Raw genomic sequence first — 13,195 nt, 5'->3', positions numbered from 1 at the left:
CGACATCTGCGCTCCGCCCCCAGGGGAGGAGACATTTACCTGTTCCTTCCGTAGGAAGGAACACAGGAAATGTCTGTCTGTCGGCCGCGCTGGGCATACATTGCCCGATGCGGCCGACAGTTACCGGGTAAATATCGCATCGGACGGGCATGCTGGACAATCCTGCATGCCCGACCGAGCAATATTTAGCCCTCGGTCGCCAGCACACACGCTACAATTATCGCGTCGATCCGCCGATATCAGGCGGATCGCCCCGATAATTGTAGCGTGTATGGCCAGCATTAGAGGAGCAGCTGAGTATTTGTAGCGCAACATAAGGGCATTTTCTGTAAATATATATACTGTATATAAATAAATAAATCACAGGGGCTCTGCACTCACCATAACATACTCACCATACCAAGATTTTGTCAGCTCCACGGCTCCGTAATTTAGGGAGTCACTATACCCTATATAAGGTTTCAACAGAGTGACTATCCCTACTTTACAGATTGATATCATTCTGGTTGCCATTAGTAACATATGCTGATTACCATCAAGGCTCTACATAGAGTTTAAAACATCTATCTTTTTTCCTATGATATATTGGAAACAGTATGTGTTTATATTATTAATGTAACATTTAATTTCATTTTTCATTCAAAGTGTAACGTTTATATATGTTTTTAGAGTTGAACTGCAGTTCATTTTTTCATATGTTCAATAAAATAATGAAGAAAAATAAGAGCCGGCAACATCCTGCTATAGAATGCAAAAAGGAAGTATTTAATCCAACATTAATAGTAAAAACCATCATCCAACAGTATAGTGCATATCCACTTAAAGTAGGGGTGAGCGGGTTCGGATTTCTGAAATCCGAACCCCCCCCGATCCGAGGCCGATCCGAGTCAGGCTCGACTTTTCCCGCCTGACTCGGATCTGAAATCGAGGCAAAACGTCATCATCCCGCCTTCCAGGTCTCGCGGGTTTTGGATCCTATATAAGGTATCCACGTCGGCGCAATTTTCTCACTCGGCTGTGGACAGTTTAGAGGGAGGGTGGGAGTTAGGGCTGGCTGGGCTGTGTAGTGTAGTGTAGTGTTGCTGTTGTCCACTCCTCCAAAGTCCATAGGGGCTGGCTGTGTTGTGCTGTTGTTGTCCATAGGGGCTGTGTCCACTCCTCCAAAGTCCATAGGGGCTGGCTGTGTTGTGCTGCTGTTGTCCATAGGGGCTGTGTCCACTCCTCCAAAGTCCATAGGGGCTGGCTGTGTTGTGCTGTGCTGCTGTTGTCCATAGGGGCTGTGTCCACTCCTCCAAAGTCCATAGGGGCTGGCTGTGTTGTGCTGTTGTTGTCCATAGGGGCTGTGTCCACTCCTCCAAAATCCATAGGGGCTGGCTGGACTGTGTTGTGCAGTCAGTTGTCCACTCCAAAGTCCTTTGCAGAGTCCCAGTCCTAAAGGGGTGCTGTAGTGTTGTCCAGGGGGTGCTCTGTCCATCAGGGGTGCTGCCCCCAAGTGCAAAAAAATTAAAATATTTTCTGTGTTTGTGAATTGTGTGCGCAGTAGCCGCACATGCATCAACAAAGTAGTGCCAAGCGTGCGCCTGTGTCATAAGTAAAGGGCCGGCTGGCTTGACCGTTACAGGGTGCTGTAACCCCCAAGGGCACTCCAAACAAAATAAAAAAATATTTTCTGTGTTTGTGTGCGCCTTAGCCGCACGTATATATCAATATAACTTAAATGGAGGACCAAACTTTCTCTGATAAACATAAAATAGGGAAAAATCAAGAACCACTTCCTCCTAGTGCTGAAGCTGCTGCCACTAGTCATGACATAGACGATAACATGCCATCAACGTCGTCTGCCAAGGCCGATGCCCAATGGCATAGTAGAGTACACATACAATCCCAAATGACAAAGTTCAGGAAAATGACCTTGAAAAAAACATTTAAATCATCTGAAGAGAAACGTAAACTTGCCAATATGCCATTTACGACACGGAGTGGCAAGGAATGGCTAAGGTCTTTCCCTATGTTCATGACTAGTGGTTCAGCTTCACATGACGATGGAAGCCCTCCTCCCGCTAAAAAAAATTCAACGAGTTAAGCTGGCAAAAGCACAGCGAAGAACTGTGCGTTCTAAGGAGATATCACAAATCCCCAAGGAGAGTCCAAGTGTGGTGGCGGTTGCTATGCCTGACCTTTCCAGCACTGGACGGGAAGAGGTGGCTCTTTCCACCATTTGCACGCCCCCTGCAAGTGCTGAAAGGAGCACCCACAGTCCACTTGCTGATATGCAAATTGAAGATGTCACTGTTGAAGTACAACAGGATGAGGATACTGGTGTAGCTGGCGCTGAGGAGGAAGTTGGCGAGGAGGATTCTGATGGTGATGTGGTTTGTTTAAATCAGGCTCCGGGGGAGACAGTTGTTGTCTGTGGGATGAAAAAGCCCATCACGGTCATGCCTGGGCAGAAGACCAAACATTCCACCTCTTTGGTCTGGCAATATTTCTATCCAAATCCGGACAACAACTGTCTTGCCATATGTACCATATGTAAAGGTGAAATAAGTAGGGGTAGGGACGTTAACCACCTAGGAACATCCTCCCTTATACGGCACCTGCAGCGCATTTATAAAAAGTTACTGTCAAGTTCAGAAACTTTGGCTAAGACCGTAAGCAGTCCAGGGACACCTAAATCCCTTTGTCCTGGTGTATCCAAGCGCCTGCAAACCACACCGTCAACTCCCTCCTTGTCAATTTCCTCCTTAGTCAGGATCGGAAGTAGTCCTGCAGGCCATGTCACTGGCATGACTGACTCTCCTATCCGGGATTCCTCCGGAGGATCCTGCATTGCTACGCCTCCTGCTGCCGCTGCTGCTGGGAGTCATTCATCATCCCAGAGAGGAAGTAGGAACACCACTACTTTTACTAAACAATTGACCCTCCAACAGTCCTTAGCGAGGAGGATGAAGTACGACAGCAGTCATCCTGAAGCAAAACGTATAACTGAGGCCTTGACTGCTATGTTGGTGTTAGACGTGCGTTCGGTATCCGCCATTAGTGCAGTGGGATTTAGACAATTGATGGAGGTAGTGTGTCCCCGGTTCCAAAACCCGTCTAGATTCCACTTCACTAGGCAGGCGATACCGAGACTGTACAGAAACGTCAGAAAAAGTGTCCTCAGTGTCCTGAAAAATGCCGTTGTACACAATGTCCACTTAACCACGGACATGTGGACAAGTGGAACAGGGCAGACTAAGGACTATATGACTGTGACAGCCCACTGGGTAGATGTATCACCTTACGCAGCAACAGCAGCAGCGTCACCAGTAGCAGTATCTCAGAAACGCCAGCTCATTCCAAGGCAGGCTACGCTGTGTATCACCGGTTTCAGTAAGAGGCACACCGTCGACAACCTCTTAGAGAAACTGAGGGAAATCATCGCCCAGTGGCTTACCCCACTTATACTCTCCTGGGGATTTGTGATATCTGACAACGCCACCAATATTGTGCGGGCATTACATCTGGGCAAATTCCAGCACGTCCCATGTTTTGCTCACACAAACTTGGTGGTGCAGAATTTTCTGAAAAGCGACAGGTGCGTGCAGGAGACGCTTTGGGTGGCCCGAAAAATTTCAGCCCACTTTCGCCATTCAGTGACTGCGTGCCGAAGACTGGAGCGCCAGCAAACACTCTTGAACCTGCCCCAATCATCACCTGAAGGAAGAGGTTGTGACGCGGTGGAACTCAACCCTCTATATGCTTCAGAGGATGGAGGAGCAACAAAAGGCCATTCAAGCCTATACATCCAACTATGACACAGGCAAAGGAGGGGGTATGCACCTGACTCAAGCGCAGTGGAGAATGATTTCCCTGTTGTGCAAGGTTCTCCAGCCCTTCGAACTTGCCACACGTTTAGTCAGTTCAGACACTGCCAGCTTGAGTCAGGTCATTCCCCTTATCAGGCTTTTGCAGAAGCAGCTTGAGAAAGTGAAGGAGGAGCTAAGATGGAGCGATTCCGCTCGGCATGTGGGACTTGTGGATGAAGCCCTTCATTCGCTTTGCCAGGATTCCAGGGTGGTCAATCTGTTGAAATCAGACCACTACATTTTGGCCACCATGCTCGATCCTAGGTTTAAAGCCTATGTGGTGTCTCTCTTTCCAGCCGACACAAGCCTGCAGAGGTGCAAAGACCTGCTGGTGAAAACACTGTCAGCTGAAGCGGAACGTGACACGTCAACAGCTCCTTCTTCATTTTCTCCCGCAACTGGGGCTGCCAGGAAAAAACTTAGGTATCCTAAGCAACCCGCTGGCGGTGATGCAGGGCAGGCAGGACCAAGTTTGGACATCTGGTCCGGACTGAAGGACCTGGCAACAATTTCTGACATGTCTACTGTCACTACATATGATACTGTCACCATTGACAGAATGGTGGAGGATTACATCGGTGACAGCATCAAAGTAGGCATGTCAGACAGTCCATACCTGTACTGGCAGGAAAAAGAGGCAATTTGGAGGTCCCTGTACAAACTGGCTCTATTTTACCTGAGTTGCCCCCCCTCCAGTGTGTACTCCGAAAGAGTGTTTAGTGCAGCCGGGAACCTTGTCAGCGAAAGGCGTAGGAGGTTACTTCCACAAAATGTGGAGAAGATGATGTTCATAAAAATGAATTATCAACTCTTCCAGGGAGACCAGCCTCCAGAACGTACAGAGGGACCTGTGGTGGTGGATTCCAGCAGGGACGAGTTAATACTCTGTGAGGATGAGGATGTACACAACACTGAAGAGGGTGAGGAATCGGTGGATGAGGACGACATCTTGCCTCCGTAGAGCCAGTTTGGGCAGGGACAGATTAATTGCCAGCATGTTTTGTGGGGGCCCAAACGAACCAATCATTTCAGCCACAGTCTTGTGGCAGACCCTGGCACTGAAATGATTGGTTTGTTAAAGTGTGCATGTCCTGTTTATACAACATAAGGGTGCGTGGGAGGGCCCAAGGACAATTCATCTTGCACCTCTTTTTTTCTTTGCATTGTGTACTGTTTGCGGCCTAGTTTTTCAAACTGCCATCCTGTCTGCCACTGCAGTGTCACTCCTAGATGGGCCACGTACGTGTTTGTGCCGCCCACTCGTGTCGCTTAGCATAGTCATCCAGCTACCTCGGTGCAACCTTTTGGACATAAAAACACTATTGTGAGGTGTGAGGTGTTCAGAATAAACTGGAAATGAGTGCAAATTAAGGTTATTGAGGTTAATAATAGCATAGGAGCACAAAAACCCACAAATTCTGTGATTTTAGCTGTTTTTATGCTTTTTTAAAAAAAAATACAGATCGAAAACACAAAACCCAGAACCCAAAACACGGAAGGGTGGTTTTGGCAAAACCAATCCAGATCCAAAACACGAAGAAAGATCCAGATCCAAAACCAAAACACGAAAAGTGGCCGGTGCACAACCCTAATTTAAAAGTCAGGGCATGCGGGGAGATCAGCGATAAATTCAAAAAAGTGGCATAATTAACATGTCATAAAGTCCATGTAGAATGGCATAGGTATACTCATCATAAGTCCATCCCCAAGCATGTAGTGTAATATTCAATAAAATAATAATATATTTATAATTTTCGCAGCCTATGATTTTTATATAGTGATTAGCGCAGACACCTTATTTGTATTTTTTTGTCCCTACTCTATTGCTCAGAACTATAACATGTAACTAGCCATCGCGCGCGCGCGCACACACACATTATATATATATATATATATATATATATATATATATATATATATATATAAAATATTGGTATAGATGTCAAACTAGACAGGTGACAACACCGCAGCAGACAAATAAAAACAACAACAAATTGATAACCTGTTCAGTGTCAACTTCCCAGTTGCCACTAGTGAGAACATTTATCAACAATGCTTATTACCGGTGGCATACTTCATTTAGTGTCACAGTGATCCTATGGAACAAGCCGCTGGTATGTAACTTAGGTTACCTTTCAGGCAGGTCCAGGGACATCCTCTGCTCCGTTGCTGGCAGCCTACCGCTGTCAGCAACAGGCTGCTGTGTAAAGCACATGAACAGCAGCAGTCTGTGCATTTCATTTTGTCCCATGTGTACTCAGCAACGCCTGGAAGGCGATGGGAACCGTACCGCAAACACTATCTTTACATGGCGTTAGCAACACAGTGACAAACAGCAGTGAGCTAAGCTTAAAGTGGTTTATTAAATACTAAATGGAGGACATAACCCCTACAGTGAGTGCTAAAGTGGTTATGTCTCGTTAAATGCAGTCTTGAGAAAAGTACAGTTCACATATTTCCTTCATGCTGTAAAGTAATATGCAAAGTACAGTAGGTATCTATGAAACCATTTACTCCTATTCAGGAAAAGAGACTTCTGGTAAATGTCATTTCCTGGGCAACCCTTGAGTCACCATTTTACACAAAGCTTTTAGGACATCACATTTTATCCCACATTGGTGAAACCTAGATATGCTGAAGTAGTCTGACCAAAGGTAGAAATCTCAGCTCTAGCCTGTATAATGTTCACAAACCTATTTATTCAATGGACTGCTAAGCCAAGTAAATGGAATTCCCCCCCCAAAATGTGGAGGTATTTGCATATTGCCTCTATGGAGTAACACACCTATCTCTGGTCATGGTTTCATACTATAACCAAAGTTATTTAATCCTACTTTATCCTGTGAAATTACACATTCTGGCCTAACATCATTGTAAAGTTGCCCACCCCAGGATACATTCATTTCGGTTCATATTCTGAATATAGAAAACAAAAAATTGCAAATGTAAACATGGAGGTAATGGAATGCTGAAAACAAATGTATACACCTTGCAGTTGGCATGGTGTGGTGTGTATATTTTTTCCATGTGCAAATATCTATATACCCCCAGCCTATTACCAGTAAGCCCCATAAAAAAAAAAAAAAAATACAGTCGGGTGCATAAATATTGGGACATTGACAGAATTTTCATATTTTGGCCTCTATTCACCACCACAATGGCTTTGAAATTAAACAAACAAGATGTGCTTTAACTGCAGACTTTCAGATTTACTTTGAGGGTAATTACATCCAAATCAGGTGAACGGTGTAGGAATTACAACGGTTTCTATATGTGCCTCCCACTTTTTAAGGGGCCAAAAGTAATGGGACAAACTAAACAATCCTAATGGAGCGTACACACGGTCAGATTTGTCAGATGAACGACTGAACGATTGAACGATTTGAACGATTTTACCAAAGTTTTGAACGATTTGAACGATTGAACGATTTTTGACTGCATTAAAATGAATGGAATCGTCCAAGTCTGACTGCAAACCCATCAGATGTCAGATATCGTTATCTGACAAACGGGAACGCGCATCGTTGATCGTCCATCGTTCAGGCATGTCAGATATGAACGATTTTCCTTCAGATATGAACGACTGAACAATTTTTAAATCGTTATCGTTCATATCTGAAGGAAAAATCTGATCGTGTGTATGCACCATAAATCTAACTTTCACTTTTTAATACTTTGTTGCAAATCCTTTGCAGGCAATTACAGCCTGAAGTCTGGAACGCATAGACATCACCAGACGCTGGGTTTCATCCCTGGTGATGCTCTGCCAGGCCTCTACTGCAAATGTCTTCAGTTCCTGCTTGTTAGGGCATTTTCCCTTCAGTTTTGTCTTCATCAAGTAAAATGCATACTCAATCGGATTCAGGTCAGGGGATTGACTTTGCCATTGCATAACATTCCACTTTTTAGCCTTAAAAAACTCTTTGGTTGCTTTTGCCTGTATGCTTCGGGTCATTGTCCATCTGCACTGTGAAGCGCCGTCCAATGAGTTCTGAAGCATTTGACTGAATATGAGTAAATAATATTGCCCGAAACACTTCAGAATTCATTCTGCTGCTTTTGTCAGCAGTCACATCATCAATAAATACAAGGGAACCAGTTCCATTGGCAGCCATACATGCCCACGCCATGACACTACCACCACCATGCTTCACTGATGAGGTGGTATGTTTTGGATCATGAGCAGTTCCTTTCCTTCTCCGTACTCTTCTCTTCCTATTACTCTGGTACAAGTTGATCTTTGTCTCATCGGTCCATATGATGTTGTTCCAGAACTGTAATGGCTTTTTTAGATGTTGTTTGGCAAACTCTAATCTGGTCTTCCTGTTTTTGTGGCTCACCAATGGTTTACATCTTGTGGTGAACCCTCTATATTCACTCTTGTGAAGTCTTCTCTTGATTGTTTTCTTTGATACATATACACCTACCTCCTGGAGAGTGTTCTTGATTTGGACAACTGTTGTAAAGGGGTTTTTCTTCACCAGGGAAATAAATCTTCTGTCATCCACCACAGTTGTTTTCCGTGGTGTTCCGGGTCTTTTGGTGTTGCTGAGCTCTCCGGTGCGTTCTTTCTTTTTAAGAATGTTCCAAACAGTTGATTTGGCCACACCTAATGTTTTTGCTATCTCTCTGATGGGTTTGTTTTGATTTTTCAGCCTAATGATGGCTTGCTTCACTGATAGTGACAGCTCTTTGGATCTCATATTGAGAGTCGACAGCAACTGATTCCAAATGCAAATGTCACACCTAGAATCAACTCCAGACCTTTTACCTGCTTAATTGATAATGAAATAACGAGGGAATAGCCCACACCTGTCCATGAAATAGCTTTTGAGTTGATAGTCCCATTACTTTTGGCCCCTTAAAAAGTGGGAGGCACATATAGAAACCTGATTTGGATGTAATAACCCTCAAATTAAATCTGAAAGTCTGCAGTTAAAGCACATCTTGTTTGTTTCATTTCAAAGCCATTGTGGTGGTGAATAGAGGCCAAAATATGAAACTTCTGTCAATGTCCCAATATTTATGCACCTGACTGTATGTCCTTGATAACCTCAGAAAGGCATGAGGTGAATTGCTAGATATAAAAAGCTTGCGTTACTTTAGTTATAAAAGAAACTTACAAAAGGAGTCATATGTCCTGCAATAGGCATATTTATAATGGGTGCAGGGTGCTTGGTGCAAACAGGCCACCTACCGCACATCCTGCACCCAAGGTAAGATGTAGGGCGTGTGGGGGGCATGAGGCACACAGGCTTCCTTGGACGTTATTACGCCTCTGTGTTCTGCATAGTCTATCTCATTATCTAGCTAGCACTTAGACCTAAAAAATGTCTGTGGATAAGGGGTATATTAGATCTAGGGAAGTAAAGTGCGGACCCAAGAGATGATGATGATGTAGGAAGTATGGGTTTCAAGATGAGTGTTATTAATTTGCAGGTCACAATCATTTCAATCTTTACATTTGTATACTTTGCCATGCCCACTTAAATTCTAGTCTATTTGTAATTGAGGTCAACTGTTTGTCCTACAATATAACATAACTGGCATATTTAAAAAATACAGGAAAAAGTGTTTCCAAAATAAATTAATTACATAAATAAGGCATTTGTTCAGACAACAACCTTCATCTAACTGAATTACTACATTGAAATTCACTAATCCTCACCTCTGTTTGTTTTCTATGTCCAATCTTTTCACTGTGCTTTGTGCTGCATGAGAGATGGAGCATTAGTCGATATTAGGCAACAGTAATTGTTTGAGTAATCAGATATACAGTATTATAGGGAATGACAAGAAGGGAAGATTCAAAACGAGAGGAGAAGGGGGGGTGGGGGGTTTGGGGGGGTTGGCCAGAGTAGCCTGGTGTAGTGTGCACTTTACCAGCTCTCCTGCATCAATCCTGTCTTAACCTCCTGTTTACCTGGAAGTTCCCACTCTAAGGGCCTTTTTATCACTAAATATTTGCTAGCGATACCCGCAAATATTTAGTATCACCCCAATGTACAGAGGAGGGACTGCAGCAGATCTCGAATATATCTGCTGCGGTCCCTATATTTCCAACAGCAGCCACAGCCCCCATAGATTTCTATTGGGTATGCAATGCCATCTGACTTACCAAGCTGCAAATGCAATAGATAAATAATGAGCCCCTAACCTTGCTTACACTGGTTGGCTTTTTTCTCCTGCTTCTCCCAGTGTTGTGCAGTGGTCAGCTCCATGATTTGCCGCTACGCGTTGTAGACAACTTACATTCACAGGGTGCAGAGGCACGCTGCACTGTGTACACAGACGGCCGTCTGATTCATGTGTTGTTACACGAACACCGGGAGGTCGCCGCACTACCAAGTTAGTGTGTGCAGTGACCACACACACAAGAATAGGATGGCAGAGGGACCGGTCAGCACCTAGTACAAGCTGGACATCAGCACAACACCCACCAGCACTCCCATAAACAGGTAGAGAGCAGGTGGGAAGACTTTACAAGCTACAGCAACTGGTAAGCTTATCATCATCACAAAGTTCACATATTTGACTTTCTGTTTGCTGGCCGTATTCAGTCTGAAGCATTACCAGACTGAGAACATCATTTATTCTTTAGCATCATGCACCCTGCATTTCTAAAGACTTTTTAATACTGAATATACGTTGGGCATGTGCATTAGTTCTGTATGTACATATGTTGTGTTATAATAACCATCATTAAACTAGTATATAAATATCATACCTTGTCTTTATTGTACACACCTCTCCTAGCAGAGCGCAGTACCTTAATTGATACTAATATTTACTTATGAGAAAGGAATATCTAACGAGCGCAGTTCCTACTCTTTTTATATTGCCCTATCCCTGCCTGCAGTCCCAGTGATCCTGTGTTCTTCTCTAGTGGCCGATTTGCGGTACTGATGTCTCCCTGGCCTGAGATGAACTCCTGTTATCCTCAGTGTGCAGGCTACTGGTTACCTCTCCTCTGGCTTCCCTGGGAATGCATTGATGATCTGGGGTGCGCGGGAAGTGACACTCTGCCGCTGCCAATTTAATCCTGCTCTTCTCCGCAGCTACCTCTCGGTGCTCAATGATGTTCCTGCTCCAGTGGTGCCTCCACATCCATGTCAACTCCCTGTGGTCCCCCCCTGCCCCTGGCCCGATGCCATCCCCTGGTGTATAACTGAAGGAGCTGCTGCCACCAAGGAGCTCAGAAAGGACTGGCTGTGAGGATGTGAACTGCTCACGATTTAGCATATTTACCCCGATGCTGATGATTGTGCCTTCTCTAAAAGGCTTGTTTTGGTGTTTACCTGTGTTCTATTCACTTACCTATTTGCACTGAAAATATTGTTTTATGGTTTTACGTTATGGATTGTCCCCTCTTATGATTTTATTTGGAGGTACTGCTGACACTAATTATGCACGTGTTGGAGTACACCCAGAAGGATTGATGGGGAAATTTGACATTTGTTCATCCGAAAAAAACCCTATGAAAAACCTACTTTCCGATCTGTCCTCTCAAATGGCTGCAGTTAAGTCCAAACTGTCTGATATGGAGGAATAATATACTTTTTGTGGGTATTTCAGAAACGGCGGAGGGTATTACCCCCCAGTTCGCCGTGAAGAATGTACACAGTCTTCCTTCCCAGCCACTTTCGCCAGTGGCTTCACCCTGGACTTTATAGCTCGCATTCTTCAAAGACTGGGATGCTGTCCTGCGACTTGTCTATCTTCAAAGGCCCTCATGTACAACAATCATTCAGTTTCTGTGTATCCCGGTTTTGTTATGGATGTTCAAAAGAACAGTTTCCAATCATTTAAGGTTAAGAAAAAACCTCAGGCTCATCAAATACAATAGCGGAGGGCTTTGTTTAAAGATCCAGGTATACCTAGGTTTGGGGCTAGGTATACAGGGTGAGGTGATCTGGGGTAAATTACTTGTGTCTGGGTGTTTTTGTTTAGAACCATTGGCGAATATGTAATTTGCCATTTTCAGGTCTTCTGCGCCAGTAGTTTTCTATGTAATAGCTCTGTAACAGCGGGGGTATACATCTGGGCTGTCCAATATAGTTTATAGGCTCTATATTACTTAATTCCCACTAATTTCTTGGTTTTAGGTCGCATGGACATAATTTACGCCTTCAGGTACTTGTTCTATTATCTTTATACACTCTTTTTGTGTATGCTTGTTTCCCAAATGTTACTAATTGCTTACTCACACCCGCTGATTGGTTAGGTATAAGAACTTATTTACCCATCTATTTTTGAGTTTTTAATTGTTTCCATCTAAATGCTATGTCCTGGACACCATGACATTTGTTTGCTTCTCTATTATCTACAATTACATTGAGGTTCTATGTTGTCACATGCCATTATGCACATAATATTTGTTGTGGGTGTAACGCTCTTAAATTTTTTTTATAAAAAAAAAAAGCAAGACTTATTAATAATCATAAGATTAAAATACTGCAAGTAAGTCAAAGGAGATGTGTGGATGGCAGGCATTAGATACTATTAGGGGAATTCAATATGGAGCGAAAACTCAGTTTTTGCGTTAATATCGCACCTATGACGTCATTATCGCAGGTTTTAGTTTTAAACTGTATTCAATTTCAAAGACTTTTCGCAGGTTCGAAAAGTCTTTGAAAAAAAAACCGGGGATAACTTTTCACCACTGAATAGGTGGCGAAAAAAAGTGCAGAATTGGAGTTTAGGGGTGCAGGCTTAAAACAAATAGCCTGCACCCTTCAGAATGACCCCTTGAAACGATCTGTGTCAAAAAAAAAAAAAAAAAATCGTGACACCCAAAAAAAAGAACTTTGAATTTGGGGGCCAAAAAAAAAAATGTTGGGGAACAAAGTTAAAAAATAGCGAACTTGACTCTGAGGGTGCCCCCAAGTATGCCCCAGGTGTTTTTTTTCATTGCAGCTCTTTGCGCAAGTGGGTTTTTCACGATTTTTTAAAGTCTCTTTAGCAACTTTAAAATATGCTGACCCCCATTTCAAGTACCCCAAATTTGCTGGGCATAGTTATTTTTCCCCCCCAAAAAATCTAAATGCTCTTCTGCACCACTTTCTTCAAAGTCGCATTTATGCACTTGCCGTGGCTATTAGAAACCCCGACTTCCTTCAGGGGTTAAAAATGGGGGTACCCATAGTGATTCTCCATGTCTACACATCATTAGGGGGGTCCCTAGAATATTTCCCGAAAATTCCCTTTTTTGTTAACCTGTAAAAAAAATGTGTAAAATTTTAGAAAAAAAATTACATAAGGTCCCCCTCCCAATAGCCAAACCAGCCCCAGGCTTGCCAGCCAGTGGTGGTTTCTAAAAATACGGGGAATAAAATGTGTAGGGTTCC

At 43.6% G+C, this 13,195-nt stretch overlaps 1 protein-coding gene across 5 annotated transcripts in view; it reads right to left on the bottom strand.

Annotated features, from left to right (window-relative positions):
* The window catches only part of LOC148511388 (uncharacterized), an 85,959-nt gene that overhangs the window by 17,540 nt on the left and 55,224 nt on the right, over window positions 1-13,195 (bottom strand). For all 5 annotated transcript variants that reach the window (XM_088442315.1, XM_088442314.1, XM_088442317.1 and 2 more), the window contains exon 10: window positions 9,517-9,559. In XM_088442315.1, coding sequence (XP_088298441.1) covers window positions 9,517-9,559 — 43 coding nt within the window. The remainder of the gene's footprint in view (window positions 1-9,516; window positions 9,560-13,195) is intronic.

This window comes from Taudactylus pleione, unplaced genomic scaffold (genome assembly GCF_031769625.1).
Source record: "Taudactylus pleione unplaced genomic scaffold, aTauple2 ptg000309l, whole genome shotgun sequence".
Classification (NCBI taxonomy): domain Eukaryota; kingdom Metazoa; phylum Chordata; class Amphibia; order Anura; family Myobatrachidae; genus Taudactylus; species Taudactylus pleione.
The sequence above is the reverse complement of the archived record's forward strand: the minus strand, read 5'-3'. Positions and strand labels throughout refer to the sequence as shown.